A 20,556-nucleotide genomic window follows, 5' to 3' on the forward strand; every position below is an offset into this window, starting at 1 on the left:
GTAGAAATAATAGATTTAAAATATATATTTGCTCCCAACTAGTATATTATGTTCACAGAATACTTCATTTTAACAGAAGGCTACAATTGCTTGTATATTTCTTTGGCTATAAATGCCAACTAGTAGTGGAATATACTAAATATCTTACTAAATATTGGTCTAGTCACTAAAGTATCATACATTTACTGGTTCCTCCAGTTCAAAGTTTGGAAATTTAAATTAGAATATTACTTAATGTTCAGTTTTATAAGAGCTCTGTTTTAAGAGAACTGTCTGAGACAGCTTATCTACAATTTTGTTCAAGAAACTATCTTTACTGCCCAAAAGCAGTACAGTAGGTACAGTAGAACCTCGACATACGAGCTGCTCTACATACGAGTATTTCGAGATACGAGCTGGGAGGGGAGAGACATTTTTGTTCGACTCCCGAGCTCAAATTCGGGATACGAGCCGAGGCCAAGTCTCGCTCGAGGGAGTTAGGAAGGTCCTCCTGCTCCCCTGTCAACCTTGTGTGCGCCACAGAACGGGACAAGCTGGCGATGCACGCCCCGCCTCCCCCACCCTGGCTGCGGGCCGTCCACGCCGCTGCTCCGCTTGGTCAGCGGCTCTGGAGAGGCAGAAGCCAAGGACCCCCAGAGTGGGGCGGCAGGCGAGGCGACCGCCTCTCCGCTCGCCAAGGGCCGCGAGGAAGGAGGGAGAGAGAAGCAGGTGGGCAGCAGCCGCTTTCCTGCTTTCCTTCCTTCCCAACCGGCCTCTCGAGGGCGGCGGGGGCGGGTTCCTGGCCTCGGAGCTAGCAGTGGGGGCAGCGGCCGGGTCCGGCTCCAGCCGCTGATGCAGTTGCAGAGCCACGCGAGGTGGCTGCAGGAACAAAGCGTCGCGCCCCCCTGACGGTGTTTGGCGGCTTCCGAAGCGGCGCTGGGCGAAAGAGGGCGTCCGAGCAGCGGCGGAAGGTGAGAGGTGCCTCTTCGCACGCTCGATCTGCCGGAGAGCCGGAGAGCCGGAGAAGGGGGTGTCCGGACCCCCCCCCCACCCCCAGCAGAAGCCAAGGACCCCCCCCCAGCCGAGCCTGGTGCAGTTGCCACCCGGTCCCTCTTGGCAAAGCTCGCCCCCAACCCCCGAGGTCCTTGGGCCGAGGACGCCCCCGCTGCAGATCGAGCGTGCAAAGAGGCACCTCTCGCCTTCTGCTGCTGCCCGCCCGCCGTCTTTCGCCCAGCGCCGCCTTCTCCTTTCCCCGTGGGAGTGCCGCACCTTTTGTCTGCCCGGCCTGAGAGGCACGAAACCGGTGCTCATGCCGGGCGGCCCGCCTGGAACGCCAGCAATGCCGCCAGGCTGATTGCCGTCCAGAGGAGCCCCATCCTGGACGGAGCGGCCTGAGGGGGCCGGTGCGGCGCCACCTCCGCCTCCTTCCGCACCCCGCCCCCGCTCGGCAATCGGCCCGGCGGCATTGCTGGCGTTCCAGGCGGGCCGCCCGGCATGAGCACCGGTTTCGTGCCTCTCAGGCCGGGCAGACAAGAGGTGCGGTGCTCCCACGGGGAAAGGAGAAGGCGGCGGCTCAAGCCCTTCCCCGTGCGCCGCTCCGGAGGACCCCCTTTGGCGGTTGTCCGGGCGGGAGAAGGTGGCTGGGCCGCTGACAGGGACAGACGGTGAGCGCTCAGAGGGGGCACAGCCCGGAGCGAGACTTGCCCTCCGCTGCGGCTGTTGCCCGTCTGCTTCTCTCTCCCTCCTTCCCCGCGGTGCTTGGTGAACGGAGAGGCGGTCGCCTCGCCTGTCGCCCCACTCTGCTTCCCTCCCTCCCTCTGCAGCCTTTGTGTTTTTGGCTGGGGGGGGGAGCAGGATGACCTTCCTGACTGCATGGCATCCTGCATGCAAGATGACATGCATGGCAAAGGGGCGGGGAGGATCGGGAGGCTCAAGCCTCCTTCGGTGGTGGCGGCCAGTTTCTTATTTTTGGGCTTGCACGCATTAATCGCTTTTCCATTGATTCCTATGGGAAACAATGTTTCGTCATACGAGCTTTTCGACTTACGAGCCTTCTTCCCGCACCAATTAAATTCGTAAGTCAAGGTACTACTGTATCAGTAAATATGACTAAGCTCAAATTTTATTACAAAAGTGAGTATGTCAATATAACTTTTTGTGACAGTTTCCATCGTTTTCCAACCATAGTTGATGTGGGGGGGGAGAGTTTCCTACTGTTTTGAGCTGGGAAGTGAAATCTGTGGCATCTTACTATGATACTATGCAGCATTCCAAATATAAAGCCGCACTTCGAATACTGCATTCAGTTTTGGTCAGCACGATGCAAAAAGGATGTTGAGACTCTAGAAAAAGTGCAGAGAAGAGAGACAAAGGTGATCACGGGACTAGAGGCTAAAACATATGAAGAATAGTTGTATGCATGGCTAATTTAATGAAAAGAAGGACCAGGGGAGACATAATAGCAATGTTCCAATATCTCAGGGGTTGCCACAAAGAAAAAGGAGTCAATCTATTCTCCAAAGCACCCGAGGGTAAGACAGGAAGCAATGTGTGGAAACTAAACAAAGAGAGAAGCAACGTAAAACTAAGGAGAAAATTCCTGACAGAACAATGAATGAATCCGTGGAACAGCCTGCCACCAGAAGTTGTGAATGCTCCAACACTGGAAATTTTTAAGATGTTGGATACCCATTTGTCTGAAGTAGTGCAGGGTTTCCTGCCTAAGCAGGGGTTGGACTAGGTCCAAGGTACCTTCCAACTCTGTTGTTATTATTATACAAGGCAGTTAGAATATCTGTACAAGCCACAAGAGCATCTCTTTAGAGGAACATCTTCCCACCTTGTAGACAGTATTTTCAGAAGCCAAGAATAACCATAAACAAATTCTACATCTAGTATCCACGTGCTCCAGTTCAGGAAACCGACTCAAACTATACGGTATAGTTCCAACACAGATCGGTTTGACATGCCTTGATTGTTAATGAATTATCTTCTTTCAGTTTCTCTAGGACTTTTAGCTGACTTGCACCTTAAGGAGGTTGTTTTGTTTATTTGTTTTTTGTTTTTTTCAAAAGCAAAACCAACATCATTAAAAGCGCTTTCAACGAGACTTTAAAAAAATACAATATCCAATTAGAAAATGTCATACCTTTAAACATTTTAAGTTGCTGGTTTTGATTTTTTTTAAACTGAAAATATGACATCTGTACAAAATATTTACAATAAAATTTGAAGGGAATTTGTCATTAGAAACATTAAACATGACCAATTCGCTTTTGGTTATATATACAACCTTGTAAATCTTCCACAAAAAGCCTGGATAGCAGATAATCAGATGACAATTCTGCTAAGTATCAAAATGCCACTTAGATAGTTGACCTTATTCCAAACTAGATCTTGCTCTCTCTCTTCCTCCCTCCCTCTCTCTTTCTCTTTCTCTCTCTCTTCCTCCCTCCCTTTCTCTCTATTTCTCACTCTTTCACTCCTCCTTTCTTTCTCTCTGTCCCTTTCTCTCTCTTCATTTCTTCCTCTCTCTTTTTTCTCTCTCTTTCTCTCTCTTCTTTCCTCCCTCTCTTTTCTCTCTCTCTCTTTCTCTCTTCCTCCCTCCCTCTCTCTCTTTCTTTTACTTTCTCTTCCTTCCTTCCTCTCTCTTTTTCTTTCTTTCTCTCTCTCTCCCTCCTTCCCTCCCTCTCACTCTGTTTCTTTCTCTTTCTTCCTCCCTCCCTCCCTTTCTCTTTCTCTCTCTCCCTCCCTCCCTCTTTCTTTCTTTCATTCTTTCTTTCTGCCTCTCTCTCTCTTCCTTCCTTCCTCTCTCTCTTTTTCTCTCTTTGGAGCCAGTTGGAGTGCAACAGGAAGCTGGCTGGGCTTCCTCCCTGGAGGGTTGCGGAGATGGCGGGTGGCGGCTCTCTGCACCTCTTCCCTCCCGGGCTATGTGGGGGCTGCAGCTCCAGAGGCTGCAGCACCCCCACCAAGGGGATAGAGCAGCTACAGGGGGAGCCTCTCCTGGCACCTCCCCACTGCAGACTCTGCAAGGCAGGCGGGCACTACAGCAGGGAAACCAGTCTTGGGAGGGGTACCACTGGTTGCAGCCATCAGGCAGGGAGAAACGGCACCCAGCTCCACTCCTGGGACAGGAGAGGCAAGGAGCAGTGGTGGCTGTGAAGTTGGAGACTCTTGGAAGGAGGAGGGAGGGAAGAGAACCTTTTTGTGTCCATGTGTGTGTGTGTCCAGGTGTCCGTGAGAGAGAGAGAGAGAGAGAGAGACAGAGAGAGAGAGAGAGAGAACCTCCAGTTTATTTAACAGTCTCTCTTTCAAAGCCCCTTCAGCTGCCTCCCTGCGAGTTTTGTCTTCCTTCGCTAAGAAGAAAAGTTTGACCAGATAGCCCCTAAAATAAGATGATACAATCTTTCAAAAAATTGGGACATTTTTGATATGCTGCCGGACGTGGGACAAATTTTTAAAAAGCAGGAGGCATGGTCACCTTACCCAAACTATATACTGTAGATAAACTAAGCAAGTAACTAGAAGAAAACTTAAAGGGTCTAGAGGAAACTGTAACCACTGAAATTCAACCTACAAAATGAAGAACTCCAAACATTGCAAGAAGAATATGCAAAAATTGAACATAACAATAGGAGGAGGAGGAGAAGGAAACATGTAAACATGTTACTCATAGAAAAAAGCACAGACCTAATACAAAATCCCTGTCTAAACCAACCCACAATCAATTTCATGGACTGTCCCTGGAAGAAAACATGCAGGAACTTAGAAAAAAAACATCATCAAATGTTCCTTAAAAAATAACACCATCAAATGCTTCTGTGATAGATAGAAAAATTCCCCAAACCTCCCTAGGAAAAAAAAGATGAGTGTTTGTGGTAGGATATTCAGTTCTCAAGAGAATAGAACCAGCCATCTGTAGACCAGGCAGTCAATCCAGAGAGGTATGTTGTCTCCCTGGAGCAAAAATCAAATATATGGCTGAGAACCTAATCAAAATAATAAACAGATTGCTACCCTTTTCTATTACTACATGTAGGGATGAGTGACACAAAAAAGGACTTGAAAACAGTATTGAGTGACTAAGAGCAGCTAGGCAAAAAAGTTAAGGACTTAGGTGCAGAAGTAGTTTTTTCATCTGTACTGCCAATAAAAGAGAAACTTTGGATTCCTAGACCATGGTCTTCACTACCTTCACACACTTCACTGACCCAGAGTCAAACACAAAGATCTCAAGTAACTTTATACAAATGCACACAAAAACCAGACAAGGAATGGATGGAAACTGATCAAGGAGAGATTCAACCTAGAAATAAGGAGAAATTTTCTGACAGTGACAACAATCAACAAATGGAACAGCTTACCTTCAGAAGTTGTGGGACCTTCATTACTTGAAGCTTTTGAGAAGGAGCTGGACTGCCATTTGTCAGAAATGTAGGGTCTCCTGCTTGGGTGGGAAATTGGACTAGATTACTGCAAGGTCCCTTTCAACTCTATTAATCTGTTAAGGCCACTAGAGAGCTGTTTGCATTATGCTATGGCCGGCATCTGTACCATGAACCCTAGCCCAACCAAATGCCTTGGTAGCATTCTGTCCCATGCAGTGATAATTGACATTGGGGTCAATAGCAGAATTGCCAAAACAAGCCCTGCATTTGATAGACTAGTGACCAATGTGTGGGACCACTGTGGAATAAGCCTTGCTACAAATCTCAAAGTCTACTGAGCAGTAGTGCTAAATATCCTTATGTATGCCAGTGAGACTTGGACTGTATAAAGGAAGCATGCTAGGCAATTGAACCACTTCCATACGACCTACCTCCACAGATTTCTGTGGATCTGATGGCAGCACAAAGTGCCAGATACAGAAGTCATATTCAGAGCAGGCTTGCCATCAGTTCACATCCTGCTGATGAAAGCCCAGACACACTGCGCAAACCATATTGCAAGGATGCCAGACCACTGCATTCCCATGGTGAGCTGTCTAAAGGAAAGCAATTGCACAGGGAACAAAGGAAGCGATACAAAGACACATTGAAATCCTCTTTCAAGTCCCTGGATATTGACACCACCTCCTGGGATACTCTGGCACAAGATAGATCAACATGGCTCAAACTGATCCACCAAGCTGCCAGACATTTGAAGACAGAAGAACAACCATAGCACAAGAGAAACAAGCACTCCACAAAGCTAGAGCTACAAATGCTGCAACAATAGTGTCCACACATGTCTGCCCAACATGTGGCAGAACATTACATGTCTGTATAGGTCTTACCAACCACCTGCGGACACACCATGGACAGCCCACAACCCATTAGATGTCAAGGTCCTCTTTGAAAATGATGGATGAACATCATACAGCGAGAAAAAAATAGAAAGAAAAAAACACCAAAAGATATTAGAAGGAGAATATAAAAAATTGGAATTGGGACTGCAAAAGGATCCAAAAAAGAAACCTTAAAAAAAACAAATAGAAATAACAAAACACAAATTAAATTTAATAGAAAAAGAAGAATTGGCGCATGGAATTAAAGGAACAAGAATTTTTTTTCTGAAAATGCAAACAAACCATTAAGATGGTTATCGTACAAACTGGGGAAAAAAGAGAGAGAAGAGATCGATAAGCAAATTACAAAATGAAAAAGATTCTGAATGAATTTATCCATCCAGATCAAAATGGATTCCTTCCAAAAAGACAAATGAAAAACAATGTAAGATTTATACTAGGCATATTGGAATATTATGAAGGGTGCTGGGGGAAAAAAGGTGCTGATCTTTTTAGATGCATAGAAAGCCTTTGACAAGGTAAATTGGAACTTTATGATACAACAATTTGGATTTTAGTGAGAAGTTTATAAAAATGATAAAGGCCAGAGGTGAGTTGCTCGCAGTTCGAACTATTTTGCCCAAACAGATAGCAACCCACTGGTGATGTCACGATGACATCATGAAACCAGATCAATCATGAAACCAGATCAGTTGGTGCCAGTCTGTGGAGGCCTCCATCAGTTAGGAAAGTGAAAGTGGAGTCAGCTAATACACTGAAAAGAAACGGGGAGTTAAAGCAGCTCATTCTCTTTGAATACTGTGACCTAGTAGAGGCTTCAATGAAAGGGAATCAGACATGCTCCTTCCCCATCTCCCCACAGACTGTGCTATTGAAATGTTGCCAGGGGCTAAATTACCCAAGCCAAAGATGTATTCCATGATGCGGAGGAGGATGGAGGAATTTTGGGGGCTCATAGACAAGAATTTAGCCAGGAAATTTATCCAGCCAGTGAAGTCAAGGAGGGCTGCTCCTCTACTTTTTAAAGAGAAGACAGGTCTCTGAGATTATGCATAGATTACTGAAGATTGAACTGCATCCGTATGGAGTATATGTATCTCCTCCTCATTATGGGGGACAGTTTGGGCTACTTACCTAGTCAAGCTGGATTGAGGGATGCACAGTGGTACCTCTACTTAAGAACTTAATTCATTCCGGGATCAGGTTCTTAAGTAGAAAAGTTTGTAAGTAGAAGCAATTTTCTCATAGGAATCAATGTAAAAGCAAATAATACGTGCCAACCCACTAGGAAAGAAATAAAAGAATTTGGGTGGGAGGAAGAGGAGGAAGAAGAGGAGGAGAACAGTCGCTGCTGAAGGAAGAAGGTGAGGTGAGGGAAATCAAAAAAATCCAAAATTTTAAGGCTTAAAAAAAAAGAAGGATCCTGAGATGGCGAGGAGGAGCACATTCTTCCCATACACCCAGCGTGAGGCTGCCTCCCATACACTGTGCCAGAGAGAGAAACCCGGGGGGAATGGCAGGAAACTGGCTGGGCCTTCAAGCTGCTCTCAAATTTCCTGGGAAATTTTTCCAGGCTTGGGTTCTTAAATAGAAAATGGTTCTTAAGAGGAGGCAAAAAAAATCTTGAACACCCAGTTCTTATCTAGAAAAGTTCTTAAGTAGAGGTGTTCTTAGGTAGAGGTACCACTGTATATTACTGAGAGAGGATTAAAGAGGGAAATTAATGAAAAACTGCATTCAATTGCCCTCTGGATTGGTACCAATTTTCAGTTATGTCATTTGGTCTGCAAGGGACACTTAAAGTGTTCATGAAATTAATAGATGAGGTTCTGCATGAACAACTGTTCAAAGGAGCACTGATATACCTGCATGACATTTTAATTTATACCAAGCCCATGGAAGAGCACATAAGGCTAATGAGAACAGTACTTGAGAAGGTGTTCTCAAAATATGTCTGAAGATTCCTTCTGTCCTAGCTCAGATGTTTGTGTAACACTTCAACAAAGTACAGTGATACCTTGTCTTACAAACTTAATTGGTTCCGGGATGAGGTTCTTAAGGTGAAAAGTTTGTAAGACGAAACAATGTTTCCCATAGGAATCAATGGAAAAGTGATTAATGCGTGCAAGCCCAAAATTCACCCCTTTTGCCAGCCGAAGTGCCCATTTTTGCACTGCTGAGATTTCCCTGAGGCTCCCCACCATAGGAAACCCCACCTCCGGACTTATGTTTTTGCGATGCTGCAGGGGAATCCCAGCAGGATAATCCCAGCATCGCAAAAACGAGCGCTTCGCTGGCAACGGAAGTCCGGAGGTGGGGTTTTCCAGCGAAGGGAGCATCAGTGAAATCGCAGCATCGCAAAAACACCAAAGTCCTCGAAACCCCACCTCCAGACCTCTGTATTTTTGAGATGCTGCGATTTCACTGAGGCTCCCCTCACTGGGAAACCCCACCTCCGGACTTCCATTGCCAGCGAAGTGCTGTTTTTGCGCTGCTGGGATTCCCCTGTAGCATCACAAAAACACAGAAGTACGGAGGTGGGGTTTCCTATGGAGGGGATCCTCAGTGGAATCCCAGCAGCACAAAAATGGGCACTTCGCTGGCAACGGAAGTCCAGAGGCGGGGCATCCCAGCGGTGGCGGTGGGTTTGTAAGGTGAAAATAGTTTGTAAGAAGAGGCAAAAAAATCTTAAACCCCGGGTTTGTATCTCGAAAAGTTTGTATGATGAGGCGTTTGTAAGATGAGGTATCACTGTATATGGGTTCAGAAACCCATTATTTTAGATGGGCAGGTGCAATTCACCACAAAAGTTTGGCAGGAATTTTTTTAAATGATAGGCTCCTCCTGGGGACTTAGCTCCAGCTACCAGCCAAGTACCAATAGGGATTCTAAATATGGTAACTTTATTTATTTTTTATTTTTTATTTATTTATTTTGTCCAATACACGATAATACACAATGAAGGTTATAGAGTATATAGTAGAGAAGAAATATGAGATATAGGAGAGACTAAAGGACAGGGGACGGGAGGCACTCTAGTGCGCTTATGTACGCCCCTTAACTCCATTCATTGATAGAACAACATCTGTGCTGTTATCTAAATTATCAGCAAACTAATTAGGCTGAACTCCTACCTTTCACAGAAATGGCATACAATAACTTGGTGCACAGCAGCACAGGTTTTACTCCTTTCAAAGCGGCCATGGGGCCTGAATTTGTGCCCATGCCAGAGCTTCCACAGGAAACTCCATCCTCAAGTGTCAGTTGAATGGTTGGCCCACCATATGTGAAGTGCTAAATATAACTAGGGCAAGCAGATGGAAAAAGCCCCCCACAAAAGTAATTTAAAGTAGGGGGTAAAGTATATTTGTCCACCAAGTATCCAAACCTGAGACACCCTTGTAAAAAGTTGGGTTCCAAAAACACAGGGTCTTTCCAAATCATCTGGATCATGACTTTGGTTACGATGGAGCTGAAATTGCCAAGAAGCCTCAGGCAAGTTCATCTAGTATTTCATTGCAGTCTTTTTAAAACCCTTTCAGGGATCTGGTGTGATGCCACTCAAAGAACCATCTCCTGCTCTCATGCTAGTTAAGAGAGAGGAGCACTATGACATCAAAAGGATTCTAGACTTCAGATATCACAAGGGAAAATTACAGTTCCTAATACTGTGGAAAGGCTACCCATTAGCAAAGGCTGCTCCAGATGTTAGGGCAGCGAGGTTAGTTAAGAAATTTCACACTAGGTACCCTCAACAGCCCCAATAAGGAATGAAGCAGCAGTTGGGTTGTAAATAATAATGTGTATGTATGTTTATTGTTGTTTCAGGTCTACCCTTCTTCCGGGGGGGTCAGCATGTCAAGACTGATTCGAACTTTCACCTATATTCTGCTTCGCTTGCAGCTTGACAAGTAATAGGATGGTTGTGGATTGGAATGCAAGGGTGGGGGGAAATAGCATCCAAGCCTCGTTGGTTCCCATAAGACTTTGCTGTCCCCTCAAGGGCACCCTGAGCAGATGTCCCGGTGGGGCTGGCCAGTCCCCATAATAAAATGAAAGAAGTGATTGGTGGACATAATAGACTGTGGGTGGCCTGTGGGGAAAAGGGGAATGAACTATACATGCTTTTGCATGGGAAGCCCAAAGCTGGTTTTCTTCTGTGCCAATGTGGATTTATTCAGTAAAGTTTGTATTCTTGGTAAAATAATGTCCCATGAGTTTCTTTTTCTGGATTCGCCAATTGGACAGTTGACAGGCTCTTTGTAATTTTCCTCCATATAAGGAGAGGACTTGATATCACTCATAAGTGCCCCAGACAATTTTACACTTCTAAAGGGAAAGGAGACTGTAAAACAGTGGGTGGTTTTAGAATTCTGGGAGATAAGGGAATAGCCATCTTGCTCAAATGCTATAATTCAGCACTTTCAAAGGAACAAAGATTTTGTACTTTTTCTAATCACTTTCAGAAATTACTTATTAACCGCTTTTCAGCTATTAAGAGCCTTTGAGTTGACAAGTCTGAAAACATTGGGGGAGTTTCCTTTAGTCCTTAAAAGTTTAAATACAAGTTTAAAGAATTTAAAACATTGAGGTGGGTGTTCTTTTGCCTTTAATTTTTTTTAGAAAAAACATAGGTTAGGACTTTGAAAGTTTAACATTAGAGGGAACTAAAGATTACAATTAAAATAGAACATTTAAATTTGACTTATATAATACATAAGGGAACAAAATATTTTAGCATATCTGTCATCTGCACCTCTATAACTATCTGGTTCAGTTCTACAACCCAGCAAGACAGACACAGACTTCAGAGGATAATGAGAACTGCAGGAAAAACAGTCACTGCAAACCTGCCTTCTGTTGAGGACCTGTATACTTCAGGAGTCAAAAAGAGGGCCATGAAAATATTTACTGACCCCTTGCATCCTGGACATAAATTGTTTCAACTCCTCCCCTCAAAATGACTCTATGGAGCACTGAATACCAAGACAACTGGACATAAGAACATTTTTTCCTGAACGCCATCACACTGTTAAATAATTCCCTCACCACTGTCAAACTATTAATTAAGGCTGCATTACTATTACTATTAGTCTTCTCACCATTCCTATCGTCCATCTCCTTCCACATGACTGCAGAACAGTAACTTGTTGCTTGTATCCTTACGATTTATATTAATATTGATTGTTTCCTGATTGCTTATTTATACCCTATGACAATCATTAAATGTTATACCTCCTGATTCTTGACAAATGAATCTTTTCTTTTATGTACACTGAGAGCATATGCACTAAAGACAAATTCCTTGTGTGTCCAAACACACTTGGCCAATAAAGACTTCTATACTATAATGAATTCTATTGGTCATGTTGAAGAATATTTTTGAACGATGAACCCAGAATTAATTTCAAGAGTCTGCCTGTTTAAAGATGCTATGAAAGAGACTGATCTGAGACTGATCTGAAAGTGGATTTAAAAATGAAAGACTATAAGAATGATATGAAAAAACATGCTACACTAGACATAGAAAAGAAACTGGCTGATGTCTTAATAATTAAGTGGAGTATACAAACACAAACCAAAAGAGTGATCTGAATAATTTTCTTATATTGAATTTACAAATGAGGCCTGTTAAAGCCTTGAAGAATTTTGTGAAAAGGGACAGAGAAAACATTAAAAAAATGTTTTAGGACTTAAGATCAGGATTGTTAGAAATAAAAGGAAGGAACAGTTGTTAAGTGAATCACTGAAAATATTAAGTTAGTCATTTGATTGTTAAGTGACTCTGGCTTACCCATCCACTTTGCTTGGCAGAAGGTTGCAAAAGGTGATCACATGACCCTGGGGTACTGCCACTGTCATAAATATGAGACTTGCTAATTGTCTAAATTTTGATCACATGACTATGGGATGTTGCACTGGTCATAAATGTGAAAAATGGTAATAGGTCATTTTTTTTCAGTTCCGTTTTAACTTCAAACAGCCAGTAATTGAACTGCTGTAAATCGGGACTATCTGTATTTGTTGTGATGCAGAGGAAAGTCATGTATGTATGTATGTATGTATGTATGTATGTATGTATGTATGTATGTATGTATGTATGTAACATATTTCTGCTGATAATTTATCTATCTATCTATCTGTCTGTCTGTCTGTCACATGTTTTTGCTGAATTTGAGAATGGAGACTAGGATAGATCTATTTCGGCCTTGTTCTGGCCTCATCAGCTAGCCATACCCTCACTGTGACTTGAACTTGCAGCCTTGTAAGGCAGAGAATTAACCTCTAGGATACAGTATCCAATCCCCTCAGCTCTGTAGCAGGAGAGGGTTACATGTTTTTTGTGTTGAATCACTCTGGTATATTGAAGGAGAAACACAGCTTCCTTTTTGCCTCTTGGCCCAATACATTTGCTTTCATATTTGCTTGCCACAAATTGGAATTTTAAACTAATATTGTTATTTTTTAGAAGTACCTCTAGAATACATTTTGACTTATAATTTATGACATTATCTTACACTCATATTAATTATACATTTCAACTTAATTATCAGAATTCATATATTATTCTAAATCAATTAATTGTTCAGACTTCCATATAATACATTTTAAAAAAATAAAAAATAAAAAAAATTCAAAGTTTCCATTTAAACAGATCTCCTATATAAGGGTAATTTCTATCTCAATAGATACGAAATCAAAAATTAATCAACCATTATTGTCTATTCCATCCTTTGTTATACAGTATTTATGTTATACAAAAGGAACAAAACTCTTTACAAAATAATTACATTAATTATATATATCAAGTACTTGTTATCAGAATTCATTATGTTATTTTGCTATTATGTTCATTGTGTTAATTCAAATCAATTATTTAGAATTTCACATAGTAAATTTAATTTTTTTTCATTAAAAAAATATCTTGTATAAAAATAATTTCTACCTCCGTATTTATTTAATCAAAAAAGAGAAAAAATGCTCTGATATTATTATCTATTCATCTATTCATTGTATTTTATATAATACAATGTTGTATTATATAAAAGAAACACAAAAACTCTTGACCCAATAATTCTATTAATTATGTATATCAAGTTCTAAACAATTCATCTTCTTATCACTATTGTCAAATTTAATAATTATAGTAAAAAGAAAAAAGTAACAATTCTATAGTATTCTAACACCCGTCATCCATTTCCTTTTAATTTCTCAACTGTTTCTTTTCTATATATGTATTTTCTCCATCCCCATTTCCTTAGCTTCTTTTATTTATTTATTTATTTATTTATTTATTCCTTCCTTCCTTCCTTCCTTCCTTCCTTCCTTCATTCATTCATTCATTCATTCATTCATTCATTCATTCATTTATTTATTTATTTATTTATTTATTAAAATTTGTATGCCACTCCTCTCTGTAGACTCGGGGCGGCTCACAACAGTAATAGAAAAAACAATGTACAATACAAATCTAATAATTAAAACTAAAACTCCATAATTTAAGAAACATGCACACAACATACCATACATAAACAATATAGGCCTGGGGAAGTTATCTCAGTTCCCCCATGCCTGACAGCAGAGGTGGGTTTTAAGGAGTTTATGAAAGGCAAGGAGGGTGGGGGCAGTTCTAATGTCAGGGGGGAGCTGGTTCCAGAGGGTCGGGGCTACCACAGAGAAGGCTCTTCCCATGGGACCCACCAAACGACATTGTTTAGTCAACAGGACCCGGAGAAGGCCAACTCTGTGGGACCTAATCGGTCGCTGGGATTTGTGCGGCAGAAGGCGGTCCCGGAGATATTCTGGTCCAATGCCATGAAGGGCTTTATAGGTCATGACCAACACTTTTACTTTCATATCCATACATACTCTTTCCCCCAACTCTTTTCCTCCTCCTTAAGTGTGTATTTAGTCATTATTAATCTTCATGTAATTATCAACCCATTCATTTTTTGTCTTTTTTTCTTTTCTTGTTATAGCTATCAGTATAATCATAATTATCAAAGTAATAATCATAGTAATATTCATGGTAACTTTCAATATATTCATTAGCATAGTCATTAATCTTCATTTTATTTCCAGTATTCTTTTTCTCTTTATCCCTGTGTATCTCAGTGTTTCTATTAATCGTCTTCTCCTCTACTGTCTCTTTCTCTACTTTTTGTCCCTCTTGTAGTTCATGCTTAACTTCTCCCTTTACTTTGATTCTTCAGTTTCTTCTCCAGAAGAAGAATTTATTGTGTCTAATGTCCAGAAGAAGTTACCTTTATTGTCACTAAATAATTGTTAATTAATTAATTAATTGTTAATAAGGATCTGCCTCTCCTTCTTTCCCACTTTTATTGAGAAGAAGTGATAGCAGAGCATGTGAAGCAGACTCTAAATTCACTCCCAAATTGCACAGTTAGAAATAGGGCTCTAGAACCCATCCTCCAGTTTAAATGCGGATTTCAGCCAATCCACAGGTGTGAAGATGTTTATTGTAATGGCTGTCTCGAGACCCAGATAAGGGTCTATTCCCATAGTCTTCTTCCACTTTCAACCAACTGACACAATCCATATAGACCTCCTTATTTCATTTCCAAAAGGTGACAATATTGCAGGGTGCTTAGGTACCAGGAAAAAGGTTCTAAAATACATCTGATTCCCATACTCCCCTCTCCCTCCATATGAATGGCAGTAACATGTCAGGGATCTGACAATTTAGTACAGTGTTTGGTTGCTAGAATTGGTTAAATTTTTTTACTAATTTGTCATGTTGTGTTGGGGCTGCATTGATATACTGCATAAGCATTCAGTTTTATGGCACTGTTCCTTAAAGTTGAAACCTATTTATTTCAATTTGTTGTGTCTATTGTCCAGAAGATGTTGCCTTTATTGTCACTAAATAAGGACATAAAGGATTTTAATTACTCCAGTTTTAAAATTTTCTTCAGTAAAAAAAAAGATAAGATAGTTTTATTAGGGATGTTCCCATTGATAGGATAATGCACCCTGGCACTCTAATACTGAAGAAATAGATTCATTACAAAATAGATGGGAAAAGGAAATTTCTCAGAGACTTCAAGCGGAATGTCAGGATTTCCACCACATTTCCTGCTTGACCCAATATGGACATATATAAGTAGTATGAACAGCATATTGATGATCTCTCACTCTAAGCTTATTGATGAGCTCTCCTACCAGCTTCCTGTAGATATTAAAAAACAGAGGGCTAAATTCTAGGGCCGCCATATGAAGAGCCTAAGGACCGATCTAAGGATTAAAAGACTTTTTCCCCTACCATCACACATTGAAATCCTGTTTAGAAAGGAATAGAACCACTGCAAAATAATGTCCTAAAAATTGTTCAGCTATTATATCACCTATGTAATCTAACAGAACCAAAGCAGAAACACAATTCTCATTATCTTCTGCTATAGGTCATCTATAAGAACAATCAATGGGTTATTTATTTTTATTTTTCTCCACTCAAAAACATGTTCAATATCATATACCTTCCATCTACATTATAATACAATAATTATCCATTTGCTTTTGGTATTTACCCTTCCACAAATGCTGCCTCCTTTCTTTTATCACTTGAAAAATCAAATACAATGGTACCTCTACTTAAGAACGCCTCTACTTTAGATCTTTTCTAGATAAGAACCAGGTGTTCAAGGTTTTTTTTGCCTCTTCTTAAGAACCGTTTAATCCCATTCATCCTGGGCTTTTCTGGGCTCCCAGAGGAGCCTTTTGGTGGCACTTAAGGAGGCTTTTTCAGTCCAGAGCAAACAAAGCATTTTCCTTTCTCTGGGCACTTGGAGGGGAAATAAACCTCTGCTAGCACCCAGAGAAAAGAAACACTCCCTTCGCTCTGTGCAGTGACTGTCCTCCTCCTTTTCTTCTTCCTCCTCCTCCCACCCAAATTCCAAGCTTTTATTTCTATCCTAATGGGTTTGCATGCACTATTTGCTTTTACATTGATTCCTATGGAAAAAATGCTTCTACTTAAGTAGAGGTACTACTATATTGGGAACCACTGCTCTAGGAGGCTTCACAAAGAAGTCTTGGCTTGTAACTCAGTCAAGTCCAACAAAAAGGGGCAAGAGCAGGTGAATGGAGGTAGTGTATGGCTTCTGGCATTGTAGAGGGACATAGGGAGCATAACAGATGAATGGAGGTGGCACGCAATGGGGGGCAGCTGATCTGCCTGTTAGGCATCATGCCAGAGTGGCAATGGTGTGCCCCTCCCAGCCATTACTTTAGTTGTAATTTCATATACAATGAGTGAAAGAAAGATTCCTCCCCTTTTATAAAAGCATTTATGTACCAACAAGTATTCCAAAATCACTTAAATCACTTTTTTGCAAAATGTTCCTTGTTAACTGTTAGCCTGGCAAATGATAAAAAGCAGTGAGCAAATCACTGTTTGCCTGCCATGTACCCACCCATGCTGCATCCTGAGTGCCACTGCTGTTCACCTGATGTGCCCCCACATCCCCCACAATGCCAGAAACCATATGCCACCTCTTTTACCTCCCATGCTCCCACGCAATGCAAGAAGCTGTACGCCACCTTCGTTCACTTGCCATGATACCACTCCCTCTCCCCTCCAGTCCTGGTGACCAACTTTCAATCCCCACATGCACCAGGATGCTTTTTCACTTTTTAAAAAAACTTGCATCACATACCGCCCCTCCACAACCCCTGTGGTTGCCCATCAACAATCTCATACTGCCCTGCAGCATCATTGCTTCTGCCTATCACTCAATTAGCTGAGGACTATTTTCCCATGCAGCCAAAGGCCTGGGTCAAATGGTATCTGGGCAAGGGGTAGAGGGCCCAGGGCCCATTGGCATGGAGAATGGTCAGAGGAGAGCCATTGGAGGAGAAAAACTGGCTGTAAATGGGCTGGGGTGGGTGCCTAGGGATGAAGGAGTCAAGGCCAAGGGTCCTTGCCTAAACATCCCACAGCCTTCTGGGGTATGGTAATGACTTCAATTTTGAAGACTGACTAGAGCATCAGTATAATATTATTTTAACTATCCAGAGGAGGCCTCCTATTTCAAACTGATGAGCTGTGTTTTCAGCACTCATCACTAAATCATCTTTTTAATTTTTACTCTGACTTTCTTTGCTTACTTTCTAATGTAAATTTTCCCCAGAGTAGAGAGGTGTAGTGGCTCAATGGCTTAATGATGCTTGAGATGGTCTCTGCTCCAGTGGTTTGAATGCTAGCATTGCTTGTTGGGGTGAGCTCCTGTCACACGCCTCAGCTTCTGTCTCCCAATAGTTCAAAAGCATGTTCTACACAAATAGATAAATAGGTACTACTTGGGTGGGGAGACTAATTGATGTGCTTTGACTTTCAGTTGACGTCGCAGCAATTTCAGATACACAGGAACGGGTCTCCACATTCCCTGTCCTGAGTTCTTCCTGTTTGTGGGCTCTGGAGAGAGCCTAAGCTGCTCTGAAGGAAGTTCGTGTGAGACCAGAGAGAGTTGCAGCTCTTTTTTCTGGCCCAGGAACTTTTTTCCCTCTCAGCCACAGCAGGAAGAAGAAGCAGCCTAAAGTTGGCCACTACAAAGCTGGAACAACTGATGAATAACAACTAAGACTTATGAGCCCTGATGGAACTGGGGGAGAGGATTTTTCTTCATTTTAAATTACCCCAAGAAACAATTCAGAACTATTTGTCCAGAACTATGTGTTTAAGCAGCACCTAAGCCTTTTGGGGCATGCTGAAGATCATTGTCGTGATCACCTATTCTAGTAGATTTCATCTGCTCAGTTTGCAGGAATCAGCCTTCACATGCTCGGGATAGACAAGCCCCTGTTTTGCTGAAGGTCAATGACCCATTGGCTATTCCAATTGGCTAGCCTGTCGAAGCTGTTGCTTGGGGGTGTAGCCGTTGTGCATGCTAAACTACTAGGAGCCACAGGTGAGATCTGAGTGACAGGTGGGGACCAAAGGTGAACGAGCTGCCCTAAATGAGGTGCTGTAAAAGGACATGACACGGCAGGCTGCACTTATGCACACCCCCTTTATGGACCTCTTAAGAATGGTATGAGGCCCACAGTAGACAGTTTGAGATTGAAGCTGTGAGTGTTTGATATGCTACTGAATTTATCTGGAAAGAGACATTGCTGATTTTTATTTATTAGAGTTGGAACGTACCTTGTAGGTCATCTAGTCCAACCCCTCCCCCCACTTAAGCGGGAGTCCCTACATTATTTGGGACAAATAGCAGTCCAATCTCCCCTTGAAAGTTTCAACGTCCGCAGGCATGCTGTTCCACTGGTTGATTACTCTCACAGTCAGAAATTTCCTCCTTATTTCCAGGTTGAATCTCTCCTTGGTCAGCTTCCAGCTGTTATTCCTCATCTGGCCTTCTGGTGCCTTGGAAAACAGCCTGACCCCCTTCTCTCTGTGGCAGCCCCTCAAGTCTTGGAACACTGCTATCGTGTCTCCCCTGGTCCTTCTTTTTACTAGACTAGTCATGCCCAGTTCCTGCACCATTTTCTACTGCGGCTTGATTTCCTGGCTCCAATCCTTCCCCACAGGGAGGCAGAACTGACTAGGTGGTTCTGCCCCAGATGCCTGATGGACCCAGAGGGCTTTTAGAGGGCGCTTGGGGTTATACCAGATACACTCGTCCACAGCTCAACAACCGTGGCCTGGAATAGGGCTGCGACGGAGGCTCTTGACCGAATTGTGCCGTTGCGACCTCTCTATGGCACTAGACCCCTGGAGAGCTCCTTGGTTTATCGAGGAGCTCCAAGAGTTGAAATGCCAGAAGAGATGTCTAGAAAAGCGATGGAAGAAGAGTAAATCCGAATCCGGCTGAACACTTGTAAGAGCTCACATTAAGACTTACAAAGTGGTGCTCAAGGAGGCAAGATACATGTATAAAGCCACCTTGATTGCATCAGTGGAATCCTGCCTGGCCGCTCTGTTTAGGGTAACCCACTCCCTTCTGAATCAGGGGGGTTGAGGAGCCCTTGCAGAGCAGTGCCGAGGAGTTTAACTCATTTTTTGCTGATAAAGTCTCTCCAATCCGGGCAGACCTCGACTCTGATTGGATAGCAGTGTCGGCTGACAACGAGTCAGTCGAGGTGACTGGGGCCCATCCTTGTCCATCTGTCTGGGAGGAGTTTGACTTGGTGACACCTGATGAAGTGGACAAGGCCATTGGAGCTTGGAGTAAGCCACCTGCTTACTGGATCCGTGTCCCTCTTGGTTGGTTTCGGCCAGCCAAGGGGTGACACGGAGCTGGCTCCAGGAGATTGTCAATGCTTCTTTGGGGAGGGGGTCCTTCCTGGCTCCTTATAAGGAGGCACTTGTGCACCCCCTCCTCAAGAAGCCTTCCCTGGACTTAGCTGTGCTTAATAACTACCGTCCAGTCTCCAACCTTCCCTTTATGGGGAAGGTTGTTGAGAAGATGGTGACACGCCAACTCCAGCGGTCCTTGGAAGAAGCCAATTATCTAGGCCCTCAACAGTCAGGATTCAGGCCCGGCTACAGCATGGAAACTGCTTTGGTCGTGCTGATGGATGATCTCTGGTGGGCCTGGGACAGGGGCTTGTCCTCTGTCCTGGTGCTTCTTGACCTCTCAGCAGCTTTCGATAACATCAACCATGGTATCCTTCTGCACTGGCTGGAGGGGTTGGGAGTGGGAGGCACTGTTCTTTGGTGGTTCTCCTCCTACCTCTCTGGTCAGTTGCAATCGGTGTTAGTGGGGGCTCAGAGGTCGACCTCTAGGTGTCTCCCTTGTGAGGTGCCTCGGGTCGGTCCTCTCTGCCCTGCTATTTAATATCTACATGAAACTGGTGGGTGAGACCATCCAAGGGCATGGGGTGAGGTATCATCAGTATGATACTGTTGGGGTCTGGATGGGTGTCAAGAAGCTCAAACTCAACCCTGACAAGACAGAGTGGCTGTGGCTTTTGCCTCCCAAGGACAATTCCATATGTCCGTCCATTACCCTGGAGGAGAATTATTGCCCCCCTCGGAGAGGGTCCGCAACTTGGGCATCCTCCTCGATCCACAGATAACATTGGAACATCATCTTTCGACTGTGGCGGGGAAGGCGTTTGCACAGGTTCGCCTAGTGCACCAGTTGCGGCCCTATTTGGACATGGAGTCACTGCTCACAGTCATTCATGCCCTCATCACCTTGAGGTTCGACTACTGCAACGCTCTCTACATGGGCTACCTTTGAAAAGTGTTGGGAAACTTCAGATCATGCAGAATGCGGCTGCGAGAGCTATCGTGGGGTTATCTAGATTCGCCCACGTCTCTCCAA

The 20,556-nt window shown here is 43.2% G+C and overlaps 1 protein-coding gene across 2 annotated transcripts in view; it reads left to right on the forward strand.

Annotated features, from left to right (window-relative positions):
• Nucleotides 1-11,612, forward strand: part of VWC2L (von Willebrand factor C domain containing 2 like) — a 116,031-nt gene extending 104,419 nt beyond the window's left edge. The window contains exon 5 of one of the 2 annotated variants that reach the window (XM_070732220.1): nucleotides 10,094-11,612. Coding sequence is in view for 1 of the 2 variants with exons in the window: in XM_070732218.1 (XP_070588319.1) it covers nucleotides 10,094-10,173 (80 nt within the window). In the remaining variant the exon portion in view is untranslated. The remainder of the gene's footprint in view (nucleotides 1-10,093) is intronic. The other variant, XM_070732218.1, reaches the window with a different exon arrangement.
• The last annotated feature ends 8,944 nt before the right edge of the window (nucleotides 11,613-20,556 follow it).

This window comes from Erythrolamprus reginae, chromosome 1, assembly GCF_031021105.1.
Source record: "Erythrolamprus reginae isolate rEryReg1 chromosome 1, rEryReg1.hap1, whole genome shotgun sequence".
Lineage (NCBI taxonomy): Eukaryota > Metazoa > Chordata > Lepidosauria > Squamata > Dipsadidae > Erythrolamprus > Erythrolamprus reginae.